This window comes from Taudactylus pleione, unplaced genomic scaffold, assembly GCF_031769625.1.
Source record: "Taudactylus pleione unplaced genomic scaffold, aTauple2 ptg000093l, whole genome shotgun sequence".
Lineage (NCBI taxonomy): Eukaryota > Metazoa > Chordata > Amphibia > Anura > Myobatrachidae > Taudactylus > Taudactylus pleione.
The window spans coordinates 36,473,662-36,491,681 of NW_028284495.1; the positions used below are offsets into that span (position 1 = coordinate 36,473,662).

Consider the following 18,020-nt stretch of genomic DNA (forward strand, 5'->3'; position numbering starts at 1 on the left):
GCAATGTATTTGATGGAAACGTATCACTGAAATTGATCATGTTCCCTAGACTCAAGTACTGTAAAGTGCTGATTCCTGTATATGGAAACCTGGAAGTAACTGCTCCTACATTGTCATCACTTATTAATATTATTTTTACATAGTTTATTAATATTCTATTTATATAGCTTAGGTAATGTATAGATTTATACTAGTGAATGTGTTAAACATTTGCCTAACCATTGTGATTGTTGCAGGGAGTTTATACGTCAGAGGATTATCTTTACTGTAACATACAAGGATAAAACCCAAAAATTATTTTTGTGGGACAATCACATAGAGCCCATTGTGTAGAATTCTGTGTATTGCTATTAGTACATTGAACTTTGTGTCAATTATTTTCTATTTTCTCCCTCTCTCTTCTCTTTTCTTTCTGCTTGGTCCTTATGGTGCATGGCAGATCCATTTGTGCCAACTGCAATTTTAGGTGAGATCATTTCCCTTCATAAAAGTTATCTGTACAAATGACTAGGATAGACAGTGATAGCAGAAGAGACTTTCCCATACGTCCCGTGTTTGGCTCATCAGTGACTCTAGTGATTCTTACACATGCAAATTGCTGAAAATGTTATGAAGAAAAGTTGTCTTTGATCATTAGATGGTGCTACTAAGAGTGCTTTGTATATGTGTTGGTCATAGAAAACTATCACTGCTCTTGCCCACATGGCTTGTACGCAATCTTATACTACAACATTTTCGTGGGACAATTTTTTTTCACTGTGGCTGCATGTCGGAGCTGAAACCCTTCTGAAGTTAAACATGTAACAGTGGTGGTCAACGTTCAGCTCTCCAGCTGGTGTTGGATTGGAACTCTCTGCAACCTCTGTCAGGCAGGCCATGTCAAGGTTGATGGGAATTGTAGTTCAGTTCTTGCTGGAGAGTGAAATGCAGGCTACCCCTGATGTGCAATGTGTGTTTGGAAATATCATACCTCTGTCTTTTATTCCCTTAACATGCAGTCTAATTTTACAAGTATTTATTTTATATTTATTCTTCCACGCCTGTAATTTTGAAGCTTTCAGTCAGACAACATCTGTAGTATAAATGTCTTTTTCTCTTCATTGAGAACACTTGTGGTGTCAGCCTTCATTTGCATATAATTGTTTTATACATCACGTGTAAATTTAATATAATCTATTCAATCAAAAGAAGAACATTTTGAAAATGTTACATTGGTACGCTATCCATGCAAAATTTTGTAAATATCGCATGTTAAAATTTAACCATTACCCAGCTGCAAATCAATATGAACCTTTCCTTATTTAAAGATTTAAGATGTCTTCAAGGTACAAAGCATCATCTATCCCAACGTGACTATTGTTACTATTTTATTGGGCTGGGAGCTGATGTCCTTAATAAATTCAACATAATCTATTCTGTAGACTCTGATTCATGTAACAGATTGATTTGCTGTCTGTCTTTTCCTGTTATAGGCTTATTTGGAAATTGTAGATATTGGGAAATACCATGTTATCAAGAAGTCATATAAAGCAGAACAAAGCAATCCAAAGAGGATTATTACCTTGTGTTTTCTGCTATGAAGGAACCTTTCCGCAGGCTCTTGGGTTGTTATAAAGAATTGTGAAACTTATTCATTGATTTTATGCTCTTGCTGTCTGAATCCGTTCATAATTCATCCTTACTGATTGACATAATGTCAGCCTTTTCACTGATTTATTAACATTTCAATTAATTGCAGCATTTGTGGTAACAAGTAGACAATATCATCTTATAATATACAATATAATTTGACACCACATTTCAAAATAGCAGATAATGGTATAAAGCTTGTCACTATATAATACCAAAACTGGGGCTTCATGTATGTTGTAGTTTGTACATTGGTACATGCAAAATTCTGTGTTAGTAACATTCAAGACACGCTAAAGCTAATTACTAGTAGTATTATCTTATTATTTAGATCAAATATCTCCAGTGTGTTGTATCAAACCATTGCAGGTCTGCATCTTTATTTATATTGATTACAGAGCATCAGGTAGCTAAATTCTATATCAGTAATATCTAAATGACTGCTAAGGAGTTCTACACAATCGCATTTGTCATGGTCACAATCAACTTTTTGTTTCCATTGCTGAATAATAATAAACTTACAAAAATTGCCTTGGCGAGATCTAATGTAGGTAAAGAACCTATTTCTGCAGACATTGGACTTTCTTGTGACATAACTTTCAGTACGTTGCTCCCACGTATAACTCATTCTTTCAATCCACACTATATATTTCTACACAAGTTTACATATCTGTCACTTAGGGGTCTATGTACTAAGCAGTGATAAGAGACAGAGTGAAAAGTGATATGTCTGTGATAAGGTGCCAGCCAATCAGCTCCCAACTGTCATCTCACAGGTTGTGTTTGAAAAATGACAGGTGGGAGCTGATTGGCTGGCACCTTATCACTTTCTTATCACTTTTCACTCTGTCTCTTATCACTGCTTAGTACATACACCCCTTAATCTTTACCTGCTTAGGAGGCAGTTCAGTATTAGTACCAGATGGCCCCACGTTTATTATGTTATCGCCTAATGTACTGGAACAATTTAGTATTACTCCATTTCTGGGAAAGCTGTTCCGCAATCCTTAAAGTACACACTTTTCACACTAAATAGCAGCGAAAGTTTACACTGCCAGGCAGTATTAGTGCAAATGTGTATATTTGGCACATGTATAAAGCTATGGCTGGAGGAGGCGGACAGATCCGAACAGATCCCTCTTCTCAATCAGGAGTACCTTCTAATAGGATGGAGTAGGGCACTGAGGGCTAATTGCATCTGAAGATGGCATTAGTTCCCCCAGTCAAGCTCTGAAAATGGTCAGTGCCCAGAGCTGGATGAATGGAGGGTGTCTACATTGGGGTACTAAAGATGAATGGATCATTACGGTATTTTAAATAAAACATATGTTTCTGCATGCACAGTATAATGGGCCTGTTCACATACACGAATAGGTCCCCAGAGAATAATTTCTATCCTAACAGAGAAACTTGCTGCAGTGTAGAAAAAGAAGGTGGAGGGCACATTTAACGAAGTATAAAACTCCATTTACTCCATGTATATTATTCAACTCAGCCATTTACAGATTTTACTATCCATTACCATAAATCTACAGGATACTAGCCAACTCTCCCTCATTGTCAGGGAGACTTCCTGAAATAGCAGTAATCTCCCTGACTCCCTGAAGAGTATAGCAATCTCCCTGATTGCACCTTACCCCCAATTATGTAGCTGTTATATTAAAAACAGAGATATATACATTCAAGTGGGATCATTAGTATCATTTCCCTGCATTGGTTATAGGGCACAATGATCCCTATGGCTACATGCATTTTCTGAAAAGTATCAGTGTGTTTTCATCAACACGTAGATCTTACTAACTGCTGTGGGGCTCATTTACATTTGGATGTAAGTCAGTATTATGACACGCCTCTCAGATGTAGCTGTACACGCCCACTTTACCGCCGCGCTCATAGGTGTTACTTTCACAATCTCCCTGAAAAGCTTTTTCAAAAGTAGGCAAGTATGGTCTACAGTAGCATGAGTAGATTTATTTCTGCATTATTTTTATTACTGGTGGCTATCGTAGTTTATTTTTCTAAATACAAGTCATTTTTTATATTGTACATTCCTTTAAAGTTGAGTCTAATAAAAGTGTGAGTTTAATAAATAGTCTGTTGAAGACATTGTTTTCCCTATAAACACACACCTATGCTGGCAAATATTAAGAACATATAAAATGAGAGGTTACATAACCTATGACAGTCTAGTATACAGTACATGTGACTTCACTCTATTTCTTTTTCTGTACATGTAGCAAAGAGTTTCATCCATCAGATATATGTCCCTCTAGGGAAGAAAAACACAGTTTGGATGAATAAATCTGTGAGATTTAATTGCCGGATTATAGTAAGCCTATTAAATAAAATCTTAGATTTTATTTTGTCATTCCCTTATCTATGTCCAACACTTATGACATTGAAAATATGATTATCATGCATTTTTAATTCATAGAATTGCTAGACAACAGATTTTTTAATATGTTTGGCACAAAGTATTGTTTTGTATACAGACTGATGTGTCAATGTGCTTTATAACAAAGCCAGTATTGTTCAAACAACAATTCTTAAATTTTCCAAATCTATGATTAAACCATAAATTTGAATTTATCTAAATATGGATTTTTTTTTCACTAAATATTGCGAATTTATTTTAAAGCACTAGATACATCTCTTAGCAATATAGGTGGCAATTAAATTTCCGGTGATATCCATGAATGCGCACATTGCCGAGAGTTACGGTATAGCAACATTCCAGCTCTGTGGGCTGAGAAGAAAATCTACAAGGTTGGTGGCTGCAAGTTGCCAGGGAAATGGTCTGATAACAGAAAACCAAAGCCATTGCTAAGAATTGAATTGTCCCCTGCTTAGAGTATGGAAATTCATGGATAGTAAAATGCTATAGCTAAGCATAATATTGTGTTAAAGATGTTTCAAAGCCAGTTATATGATAACAAATAAAGCTTTTTTACATAATTCTTTTATTCAAAATAAAATTGTTGATTCTAAAATCTCAGTCATATTAAGGGAACTAAATATATTTAAAGAGCTCCCTTCATGGGCATTAAAAGCAAACATAGATCCTCCAAGTTGGTGTAAAACTTTAAGTCTTTTTAGTAAGTCCTTTGATTTTCATTACCCATAAGCTTGCAATTACTGTGATTGGCGTGGTTAACAAATGTTAGGAAATATGATAGTAAAAAAGAAAAATGCTCACCTAACATCATTCTCCTCACATCTGGACTCCGTTCCCACTGCACCCAAGTGTCGGCAGAAGTTCCTCCACTGGTCTTGGGTTTGAATATAGGGGGTAATTCAGACCCACTCGCGAGCGGCAGTACGCTCGCAAGTGGGTCGATGGTCCCCACTGCGCATGCGCACGACGGAGGGAGCTCCGTCGTGCGCATGCGCGAGACCCGGCGAGCGAAGGACTTTCCATCGCTCTGGGTCTCGCACCAAAGGGGGCGTGCTGTCGATGTTGATTGACAGCACGCCCCCTTTGGTGGGCGTGCCGGGGCCGTGCCTGCCAGACAGAGGCGTTCCCATGGGAACGCCTACCGTCTGAAGCCGGCCCCACTGACATCACTAGTGATGTCAGTGGGAGTGATTTTGGCTCTGATAGAGCCAAAATCACTCCTGGCCTTGCGGCAGGGAAACCCGACCGCAGGGTTTCCCTCGCAATTCCGATGGTCGCGATGGTCAAGACCATCGCGACCATCTTTTTGCACGCTCGTATATGCTGTGGGTGGTGACCCACAGCTATACGAGCGTCCAGGAGGACGCTCCATATTAATGGAGGAGGGCCCTGATTCAGAGCGAGCGCTCTGGTCAGAGCGTCCGGCTCTGAATCAGGGCCATAGTTTTAAGCACTTATGTTTAAAGGCACACATCCACTTAGCGATAATACTGAGTGATTGCACGATTACGACATCGTAATCGTGCAGTCACACAGTAATCGTGCACAAATTGTACACCTTTATGTCGGAAACGACCAGTGATGCGCGCTTCCGCTGGTCGTTTCCAACATCAATCATCACACGAAAATGCTGTACAACCTGACGATAACGTAAGTTTCAGCATGGTAGTGGATGATTGATGTGCCTACACTGAACGACTGAACGTTCAGTGTAGGCACAGCACAGACTGACAAATGACTGCACGATTACAATGTCATAATCGTGCAGTCGTTTTGATGACTGCAAGTGGATGTGTGCCTTTAGTCTATTGACCTCATTTTCTTTAGATGCTGCTAATTTCAGTTTTGATACATTTTAAAATTGCATGTCGGTACATTTTTTTTTCAAACTGTCCATAAGGAATTTAAGTTACTTGGGAGCACTATATATGTCTTTAAATAAAAATAAAATTGTTAAACAAAGACATTTTACTTTCTGGAATATACAGTATGCGTGAAATCAACAGTTAGTATAAATAAATAAGTGCTAAAAAAAATATAAAGTTTCTTATGACATCTCTTCATAGCAGAAAACATACTAAATGTAAATAAGACCTGCTAACAATATGTGGCTAAATAGCAAATTTTTGCATTATTGTAAAGAGTGATGTATAAAAAAAGAATTTGCATTTGCATATAATCATGATTTTATTAAATGAATGTTTTCAATGAAGAAAAAGAGCGCTGAATATATTATTTTTAAATATTTTTCTTTCCCATTATATCTAGTGTATAAGTACTATTGTGAAAGCTTAACTGATATTTGTGCTGGTTTGAGATTTTTATTAAAATGTTGCATGGTATGTAGTTCAGAATATGACCAATGATTTTTATCCACTCTAAAATTGTATATATATTTTTTTAATATGAAATATCTTCAATGTTAATATTTTGTACAGAATCTTTGTTGGGGGAGGAGGTGGGGATCAGTTTTTTTTATTTTTGTTACTGATTTTATTATTATTATTTTTGCTTCGAATGTTCTGTTTTTTCGATGCATTCTGGTCATGGCATTTTTAATTTTCTGTAGAAAATCTGGAATACCAGGACCAGAATGGGAGTTTGAAAACCAGGACTGGACCAGAATCTCATGAGGATTTGGAGTTAGGTTGGATATGCTGTGATACAAAAATTTGATGGATTATTTGACAATTAAAATAAACAAATTAAATGACATTATGTTTTTTTGTCCTTTGTGTCGTATCTTATTTTTAGGCATGTTCTAGAACATTTTAAATAGTTTATGTATATGACATTAATTTGATATCCCTTCATATATCTGACTTCATTTTACACATGTGCATGAAATGCCTTTACTACTAGGATACTTCATACAAAGATGGAAACTCAGTAAAAGTGTAGACTGTAAACTGCATCAAGTTTTAATTTACTTTAGTAAACTTAGGAAAGAAAAAAAAAACAACACTATACAGGGACATCTGACAGTTTTGCCTATCGACTTACAAAATTTGACAAAGGACAAAGTCTATTCCTTTATTTCACTTGCAGATACTGTAGATGAAGGTCCCCCTAGGTAAAATAAAATTCGACATAATGAATAAGTATGTGACATTTCTCATTGACTATGACATAAAAAAATATGATATTCCTTTTTAAAGACTTTTGTTAAAGTTAGGCATGGAATGTATGATTCACCAAGCTTCCTAGCTACAGACTAAGTAGCCTAGTTCATATCTTATATAGCTTGTTTTTCAGCTTTATACCATTCCTCTTCATTTTATTTTGACCACAGTCAGGAGCCAATCTGTTGATACTGAATACATTTTAATTTCTTATGCCCTGTCTCATTTTTTTCCTACTCTTTTCCCTCCTGATATGTATCTTCTTAAAAGTGCCAATTAATGGTAAGTTTCCATTGTTACCCCGTGGAGAAACATCACTGGGGGAGGTGGGTGACCTTTTCCAGTGCAGGGTGAGGATACAAGGCCAACTATGTATACTCTTCCAGCACTGGTGAAGGGCATATGAATGTGGGAACCATACAAATCTGTATCACACTCACTGGTTCTGTCTTGTGTTGGCTTGCATTTAAGTTTGGACCTGTGTCATATGTTGTGTAACAACACTCTTGGAATACAGTACTTTATATTTCTTGTTCCTTGCATGACGAATGAATGAGGTTAAATGTCGTTTTCTAAGACAACCATTGTTTTCCATCCTGTTCCATATGTGTATAGGTTGTGCTCACACTATTATGGATTCACTGTCTACCTTTATCTTATGTAGTATAATATGGAATATTTAATCAAAATATTTTCTCTGCATTGTTACAGACTGTATAAAATGCGACTTACAATCATTTTATTTATCCTGATGTTTTGCCTTATTTCCTTTTCATGATTTCACTCCCAATATGTTTTTATCTTTTTTTTGTGTTTAATTCATAATATTTTAATATGCCAAACAATATTTTATTTGGCTTTCTTCTAGATGAAAATCCCACGAACAGTGAGACAAGCAGCTTAGCCCAGTCTCATACATACAAGAAACGTGAGGCAGCTGATGTTCCCTACCAAACAGGCCAACTTCACCCAGCTATCCGGGTAGCTGACTTATTGCAGCACATCACACAGATGAAATGTGCTGAAGGCTACGGATTCAAAGAAGAGTATGAAGTGAGTATTAAAACTCAAGCACAGTACGGAAGGTATAATGCAGCAGACACTTCAAATGACTGTTTCATCTCCTGTAATTTCCAAAAAAGAACTTTCAATATTTTATTTTGAACATTTATTATTAATATTTTAGATTCAACTAGATAGCTACATAACAGGTTTGACGAGTTGACACAATTGCCTTTCATCTCCTCCCCAGCTGTCGGAATGTGAACTTTGAGAATGCGTGGTCTGATTTCTCCAATTGTTAAATGTTTATCTGTTGGACAGGCAGCCCAGGGTATATTGATTATAGTCTATTCGGACACTGTCCTGATAAATCCTTCTGTCTTGTTAGAAGAGCATGTGACATTTGCATACTGAATTGTATCACTTTAGGCACATACAAATTTACTTTAACAACTAAAATAAAAGTATAGTATGCAGGTTCTTTATGGAAGATGATGGATGACACTTGATGCACCAGTGGTTTTAGAGACCTATTTAGAATTTATTTTATTTGAAAATAACTTATTTAAGTAACAATAACTTATTTAAGTAACAAGGTACTCTCTACACATATCATTCTCAATGTGACCACAGTAAATATTTGGTACTTCTTATAATCATTTTGATAATGTCTGACATCTAAAGATAAAGAAATATGATTAAAATGAATGATCACTACTATAGCTACAGTATTGCCCGAGCTGGCTACTGTTAATGCAGGTGCAAGGTCACACTGCACAGGCAGCAATCACCCTATGCCAGGCTGAGCTTCTCATGCTACAACAGGGATACCAACAGAATGGGGTCACCATGTGATAATGATACCAGCTGAAGCCTGGTCGGCACTTGAAAGAATTCCCTAGTTAAAATGGGTGAACATAATTGTATGTGCCCCTCACTTAGGGACAAACTAGCTTATATTTTAAATTATCAAAATTATTAAGTTTATTTGTGGAGCTAAAAGTACCAGCAAGTTCCTACACTCGTAAATGATAAAACAAATTTGAGATATAGTTCCAGGTGCAAAATCTATTGTGATAAACCTATATATATATATATATATATATATATATATATACACAGTGTATATACACACCAAAGAGCAACACTTAATACTCCCAGTCTACAATAGCAAAGAAGACTTCACACAGATAAATTCCTTCAGCATTGCATTCTTACATTAATGTAACTTGTACTCGCTCCAATTATTCCTCAGTTGTATGTCTCCTCTTACAGAGTGCATAGTATACAAATGTTAAACCTCACATAGTGTAATATATAAACACCAAAATATGCTTTATTAAACCCATGGTACAATAAAAACAGTGAGGGTTGCTTCCTATCAGATCCAAGAAGATATAAGGTTCATAGCAGGTCTAACATACGGTATAGATAAAACCCCGGTAAACCATCCACATCTATCAGGATCCTGCAAAGGAAATGGTAAGCAGGCCTCCCGCCGGTACTGCAACGATGCCTTTCGATGCATAAAGCATCTTTCTCAAGGTTCCTACACTCATTAATGCTTCAGAATGCTGGTACTTGTGAAACCAGAAGCATCAACATATCATGGAAGCAAATAAATTGATTGTAAAATAAAATACAAACACTGCGTATTGTAACATTTTATTTGAAAAAAAACAAAACACTCATCCAAATGAAGCCTAACCCTCCTTAATCCATTTAAAATCCTCTGTCCTGAAGAATACTTATAAAAGAAAAATCCAGATTGAGCAATGAGCACTTCTAGTAGAGCCACAACATGACAGGGTTCAACATGCAAGTAGCCAGTCCCTTGCCTCTGACTGGTGCATGGGACAACCACACTGATTGGCTGTTCACTTATTGATCCCTTGTGGTCAGTGGATGAACCTGCAGTAATTTACTTTAAAATAATATGTATTGCCACAGTGTGACTGTGTCTTTATGCTAACGACACAGCCGACGGGATTCATACACAGACCCCCACCGGCTGCGGCGCTAATCCTCCACTTTGCGAATTAAGACACATCCCCGGTCGCACTTTGGTCACTCCATCAAACATTGCATAAGGCCTATGGAGGTGCAGATTATCCATCTGATCATGGCATCCAAAATCGTGCACATGCTCAGAGAGTTAATGCACACATAGGCATGATAGCAGATGCATATTTTGCAGATAGAGAGTTGAAACGTTTCTCACGTAGTCAGAGCTGAACATTGCACAGTGTCACAAATGCTGCTCATGCAGATTAGCAAGTATGTTCATATACGCCTGTCTAGAGGTCAGAGGCGTCACTAGGGTTGGTGTCACCCGGTGTGGTAACTCATGGTGTCACCCCTCCCCCCCATGGGCCTTCTCCTGTATCACACCACATTGAATCCTTAGTAATGTTTTTGTACTAGTTGTACTTGTAGATCATAATTCCTGAATATCACTAAATGCAATGGCAATAGTAGTGACATAAACACCTAACAAAACTAACTAGTTTTAATTTTAAAACGAAAAACCTTTTGTTATCTACCGAGCCCGAAAAAAAGGGCACGACCTCGCAGTAAGGGACGTGGGGTCTGTCCTACCGAAATCACACATAGTATCCCCAATTCAAATTACTTCACACAGCAGCATAATCTTATTCACATTACACCACATAGTAGTGTCCCTTATTCACATTGCGACACACAGTAGTGCCCCTTATACACAATGCCCCTTATACAATGACCGCTGTAGTAGTGTCCCTTTTGCAGTGCCCCCTGTGATAGTGCCCCTTATGCAACGCCCCCAGTAGTAGTGCCCCTTATGAAATGCCCCCTGTAGTTGTGCCCATTATGCAGTTCCACCTGTAGTAGTGCCCCTTTATGCAATGCCCCCTGTAGTTGTGCCCAATATGCAATGCCCCCTGTATAAGAGCCCATTATGCAATGCCCCTCTAAAGGAGCACCTTATGCTGTACCCCCAGTAGTGCCCCTTATGCACTGCCCCAGTAATGCCCCTTATGCACTGCCCCAGTAATGCCCCTTATACAATAGCCTGTCATACAGTACCCCCAGTAGTACGCCTTATACAGTGCCCCCAGTAGCGCCTCTTATGCAGTGCCCCAGCAATTGCCCTTAAGCTGTGCCCCAGTAGTGCCCTTAAACAGTGCCCCCAGTAATGCCTCTTATGCAGTGCCCCCAGTATTGCCCCAAGTAGTGCTCCTTATGCTGTGCCCCCATTAGTGCCTATTATTCAATGGCCCCAGTTATGCCCCTTATGCTGTGCCCCCTCCCCTGTGCAGTATTTACCTCTAATCACAACATGGTCTGCACTGGGGTTGTCTGGGTGCGGGTGGGTTGCGCACTTGTTAGTTGGCTGCTGCTGTGCTCAAAGTCGTTGTCCCTCCTTCTTCTCTCACAGGCTCCCATAACCACCTGCGGAGCCGGTGTGCAGTGTGCGCGATGACGTCATTGCGGCCTGCGGCCAGAACCACACACAAGCACAGAGATTCTCTATGCCTGTGTGTGGCTCTAGACGCTGGCCACGTGAGAGAAGCAGCTGAGCCCCGGCGGAGTGCAGGAGCAGTCACCAGCGGCGTGCGGCCAGCTCATGTAGTCGGAGGGGTGCAGTGGTGCCGGGGAAGCGGGTGTGCCGTACGGACGTGTCACAGAATGGGGTGTCTGCTGCTCTTCTTGGTGTCACCCCCTTGAAGGGTGACACTCGGTGCGGGCTGCACCCCCCGCACCCCCCTAGTGACGCCACTGCTAGAGGTGTATCTTTTGAACCTGCTACAGGTGAAGTTCATAAACTAGGCAACTAGCGTACAGTACATATCTGGAATTGTGCACAGCACTACATATACACAGAAATACATACAAATAAGGTGAAAAATCAAGGTCAAACGTGTCAGGAAGGTAAACCTATGCCAGATGTCTGAGTGATGCCGGGCCTGGATTTATAAAGCTTTGAGGCATGTGCATGCATTTCAGCCGCAGCGACTGTACATGCACAGGATGCAGCATCGTACGCAGATCATTCGGTATCGGACTTCTGAGTAACCCTGTGGTCGCACAGAATATCCACTATAACCGAGACCCCGGAGTAATTTTTTCTGTATACAGAGTCGTAGACTGAGACACACCCCTAGAAAAGTCACCGCCGCCCACAAATGGTCCCGGTCTGTCAATCACTTTGCGAATAAATTCTCACTGTGAGCGATGACGGTAATGGAACTTGTCACATGTGCAGTTCGACTCATGTGGATGCACAGATTACCGATAATCTCTTAATTGCATAAACATCTGCATTACGCCCATCTCTGGAGATACGCAAAAATGTGTAAATACACTTCTGCGCAGGAACTGTATGCTAACAATCACTATTTGCTGTCATGAAAAGAGATGGATCTGACTCATACTGCTTTTCCACCTAAATCCTGGGTCTGACCTGAGATTTGGAACACAGTTCAAAAATGACATCATCTCCAAGCGCCGAGAAAATTACATCATCTCCAAGCGCCGAGAAACCCGCAAGTCCCCATGTAAACTGGACACTAATCGGACAACCTGGTTTACCAGTATAAACTGCAGGGTTGAACGGGTCGTTCCCGTATTAAGCCCTGAAAGCTACCCGGGTTGCCGGGTCACTCCACCCGGGAATCCAACCCTTGACCCTTTTACACCTAGCAGCAACCCGGGTTAACCCTGCAATAACCCAGGTTTTAGCTGTGATGTAAAGGGGAATCAGAAACCCCTTTCGTCCTTTTGCTGATGTATGCTCACTTTAGGGTATCTTACGGTCCTGCGCAAGAATGAGTTACTGTACTGTTATTAATAAATTAGTCGAGATCTATAATACAGTCGTATAAAATTAATTTGTGAAAATGAAAAAGGTTCAACAAACTACATTTCCAAACCCCACTTAGCAGTATTTTGGACAAGTGATAAATTGCTTCCTTTCCTATATTTTCCCTGCTTCAGTAATAGTTGTGTTTTTTTTAACTCAGTAATTAAAGAGTTCATTACAAGTGAGCTTTAAACACCTGTTCTATTACCATTCTTTATGGGAGTAGGTCTGAATCTGAGGAGATATGTCTAAGCGCTAATGAATTAAGCCTGGGGCTTTTACAGAATAAATCATTTACTTTTCCTCTCTGTCTTTTGATCTTATGTGCACTATTGTAGCAGGATAGAGATAAAGGTAGGATGAGAGCGGCAGCTGGAAAGGAAATCGGTCAGAAATAGAAGATACACTTTCTGTTTGGCATAGAGCTAGTTTTCTGATTTGATTTTAAGTTGTGTTTTCCTCTTGACGACAGAAAATACTTTATTTCAGAAATGTAGTCTTTGAAGCTATGAATCATGTGCAGTAAAAAGTAAGGTTGCATGTGGAGTTTATGTAAGGAAGCAACAAGATAATTGGTAGTCACCATTTATAAAGGTTAAAAAATATTTTTGCTTAACTACAACCGCAAAATAACAACGCTGTTTTCTGTGGCACCCAATTTACAGTGCTCTATGATCAGGTAAGGTGGATGCTAACAAGGGGGTATGTGTCTAACATACAGTATTGTAGTATGCCCTTTCCGGCTGTACAGCAATACATGATGGAATTGTCTGTAAAGCAGAGTATCACGCAGAGTCGCACGCAATTCTGATGTTCACGTAGTTGAGCAATTATTGCGCATGTGGGAATAAAGTCGTAGACGGGCGACCACCAATAGACGCTACAGCGTGCGACTCAGAATTAGGCCCATAATGTGAAGGTCCACATCTGACTCATCCTGGGGAATATTCATACACCTGCTGTAGTGCTTTACGTTTCCCTAAAATATAAACATACATCTAATATAATAGCTATTGTATGGATATGCCTGTAAGCCAGTGTACCCTATACTGCTGTACATGCAACCTCACTTTGGTCAGGCAGCATGAATAAACAATTATGCCGTGTCTCTTTTTCAGATGAGTTTTAGATAAGCTGACCGAGTCAATTAATCAGTGCCACCAGCAGGACTGCATAAGGATCAGGTCAGGTATAATTAAATCAGTGCAGCCCTGCCGTTTTTTTCAATATGTTTCTGATTTATGTTCTGCTCAGCCTACTTTTAGAGCTTCTGGTTGTTGTACATATTAATCTATTTTCTGGTAATTTGGGAGAGAATGTATTCATGGTATTAGGTTTGTTTGCCACTTGAAACCTTGGTTTGTATTCCTGTGACACAGATGCAATATGATGGTGTACAGTATAGATGCCAGTATATATATTAAATCTAGCCGTATAGATTTTTTCTGGCAGTGTTCATTTTGGCCATTTTATATTTGCCAATGATTTTGGCATTTATAGTTGTCAATAATATATATTGTCTGTCCTGATTACAATAAAGTCTAGGTTACCTTTAAAACGACAGGGCAATTTTATTTCACATTTGATATAGCTTGCTTTGAAACATCAAATGTTATATGTTGGTTTTAGTGGGCACATGCTTGTATAAGGAATATGCTGTAGCCTGTAGGAAGGAGTTGGGTATTGAATGAGGCATGTAGGCCTAGACTGGTACTAGGATTGGTTAGGGTTAAGAGTAGGTTTTTTTTTTTAAGGTTTGCTAGTTAATTACAGGGCAGCATTTACCACATTTTACTGGGTAATGGGCTCACTGCTGCTACCCTTATACCTCCCACAGTGGATTTGATCATCAGTTTATTTTTGTTTTCTTCTGTGTTCTGTTGTAGCAGCTATTGGGTATATTCATACTTGCCTACCCTCCCAATTCGGCCGAGAGCCTCCCGAAAATCAGGAGCCGCTCCCGGCCCCCCAGAAAGACAGGCAAGCCTCCCGGCAACCGCTGACCCCTCTGGCCCCCCTGCGGTTACAAGAATATCCCCACAGCAGGAGGGGGCAGTGACGCAATTCTCGCCGAGTGCCCCGCCTTCTGCTTCACAATGGCGGTGATCTGCATTGAGCGATTTTTTTTTGCAGTGCGCATGTGCGAAAATGTCTTCTACGGTGTGAAACAGAGCGTACGCTCATAGATTCTGTTGCAACCAGGAAAGACGGTATCAGAAATGGGGCAGAAAGTGATGGGCGTTCCTCAGTGGTGACTGGGAGGTGGGTAGAAGTCTGTTTCATGAGCGTGTTATGGGAGTGTCGCGGGTGTGACCGTGAAAGCGGCTGCCTTCCCAAGCACACAGCTGCTGCCATAGGCCAAGAGTCAGACTGTGAAAACTTCACCTGCCATATCGCTGGTGCAAGTGTTGATGGTGCGCCGATGGTGGGGTCTTAAGAATCACCTGCGGTATTACAGCGTGCAAAGACGCAGAAAGTGGGCATCTCAGTCCGAGCACATTCAGACGCAGGGGAGGGGCTGATACTAGTGTTATCATATTAACAGACGTATGAGCGGATACGGCAGCGTCTGTCTCTGAATAAGGCCCACAGGGTGCTGTCCAGTCTTTGGCTGGCCCAGTGTACAGGTTCCACACTGAGCCTTATTAACCACAAGTCGATGGGGATATTGCCTTTGGGAATACAGTATATTGTTATATTATTAGCTATAACATTTTTGAAACATATACTGTAATGTACCATGTGAAATTACATGTTGTGAGACAAAACTTGTTCCATCCCTAAGCCAAGGACTAGCAGCTATGTCCTGCACATTAAGACTTGGGGCATACAATATATTTGTACTGTATATATGACTGTATACATACAAAATGAGATAATGGTACCTTAGAACGAGAGTTTATAAACAGATATTTTTTATGATTTACACACAACTATTTTAAACAACCCTGGCAATGGTATATTTCCACAGCTTAGATCTTTTAGCAGATTTCAAGGACCAGCTATTATACAGGTAACTGATCATTGTTCACCTTCTCAGAATCCCCTAAATTGGCAAATGTTTTTTTCTAAACAATTTTTGCATGACAGCAAAAAGAATAAAGTACATGTCATTTTTTCTTAGATTACAGGTCAGGGTTTTAGAGAGTATTCAATTTTAGCTAAACTTTATTTTCTTGATTTTACTTCCCGACAGCCAAGGAAATATAAGTTCCATTTACTCTCCAGTACTGTGCAACATGGTATAAGGCTTATTTGTGTATCAAAGCTAAAGCTGACTCAAGATTCAGTATCCAATTTGCAAGTAGTTTAACCATTTACCCCAGGGGCTGGTTGGCAACTTTTAGCCTGGGGGGCAAATGCATGCAGGCGGCCCTGGCAGAGGAGTAGCGTGTAGCCAGGGTGCCCGAAGAACATGCGTGCTACGGCGCCTCCCCCCCCCTCAAGTGTTCCAGGGAGGAGGCGGGTCCATATGGGATTAATGTAAAGTAAAAATAAAGATTAGGGGCAGCCCCGTTGTGGTGGCCATATGCAGTGCCCCCCTGTGCCCCAGGAGAGGACCCCCTTATGCAGGCCTCCAGTAGTGCCCTCAGTAGTGATCCCCCCTATGCAGTGCCCCTTATACAGTGCCTTCAGTAGTGGTCCCCCCTGTGCAGTGCTCCTTGTGCCCCCAGTAGTAAGCCCCTTATATAGTGCCCCAACTAGCAGTCCACCCCCCATGCAGTGCCTCCAATAGTGGTAACTCTTATGCAGTGCCCCTTAAATAGTGGCCCCAGTTGTAGTCTCTCCCCTATGCAGTACCCCAGTATTGCCCTTTTTATAGAGCCCCCAGCAGTGGTCCCTCGATGCAGTACCCCCAGTGGTAGTCCCCCCCCTATGTAGTGCCCCTAGTAGTTGTCCCCTCCCCTTGTAGTGCCCCTAGTAGTAGTAGCCCCCCTTGTAGTGCCCCTAGTAGTAGTAGTCCCCCCCTTGTAGTGCCCCCAGTAGTGGTCTCCCCCTTGTATTGCCCCCAGTAGTGGTTTCCCCCTTGTAGCGCCCGCCCCTCCCCCAGTAGACACACATAATAATAAAAAAAAAAACACTTACCTGAATCCCCGCTCCCGCCGTCGCCATCTGCTCCTCCGTCTGTCCTTCCCGGGCCAGGCCGCTCTGCATTATGGAAGAGACGTCATGACATCATGACGCCTCTCCCATTGCCCACTGCAGGAGCCGGAAGATGGAGCGGCTCCTGCAGTGGGCGCAGCAGCAGTCAGTGAGAGTCTGACAGACTCTCATTGGCTGCTGATGAAAACAAACACACAGCTGCGGCTTTGTGTTTGTCACTTGTGTAGCGCTGACCGAACTCCGTCCGGTCAGCGCTACACATGCAGTGCAGTCTGTGTTATAGTTACACAGACTGTCCGCAGCCCGCATGATGCTGCTGCCCGGGGGCACATGGCACCCTGCCCCCCGGCCCAGCCCGCCACTCCTTGCGCCACATGGTAGGGGCACTTCTGCAATGACTGGGAGATGATAATATGTTCGGATGATCCGACTGATGTTTAACAGCTCATTATCAGAGATCACGCTCACGTTTGGAACATACAGTATGCACAACATATTGGGGAGAATGCCTGATTGGTCAAACATCAGATATGACATATTATATACTATTGTGCTTTGAAAATCTCAGCATTCAAGGGGCCGTGGCTTGTACACCATTAGAGACAGCCAAGCACGTCATTCACCCTGAGCCATGCTGCACCTGACCAGACCTCCATGCTGCATTCCTGAGCTGAAGTCCATGTGACACTGTATGTTGTACCTCTGAGATACCACTGCACTAGTTTCCCCCTGCTGTTTCCATACTCTCCTGTACAGCTTTGCCAACTCTGAAATGTAAAACAGGCAACCGAAAATTGAAAAACAAGCCTAAAATCCTAAAAAGCACCCAAAAAGCCCAATTTAGGGGCGGTCACTTTGTCCATCGCTCTCTACCTGCTTAACTTTCTTTACTCCCCCTCTTCACTAAACTAAATATTTTAACTCCCAT

General features: G+C 40.9%; 1 protein-coding gene across 6 annotated transcripts in view; it reads left to right on the top strand.

Moving 5' to 3' along the window:
* Positions 1-18,020, top strand: part of PTPRM (protein tyrosine phosphatase receptor type M) — a 900,933-nt gene that overhangs the window by 716,453 nt on the left and 166,460 nt on the right. For all 6 annotated transcript variants that reach the window (XM_088469672.1, XM_088469673.1, XM_088469674.1 and 3 more), the window contains one exon: positions 8,015-8,199. In XM_088469672.1, the coding sequence (XP_088325798.1) occupies positions 8,015-8,199 (185 nt within the window). The remainder of the gene's footprint in view (positions 1-8,014; positions 8,200-18,020) is intronic.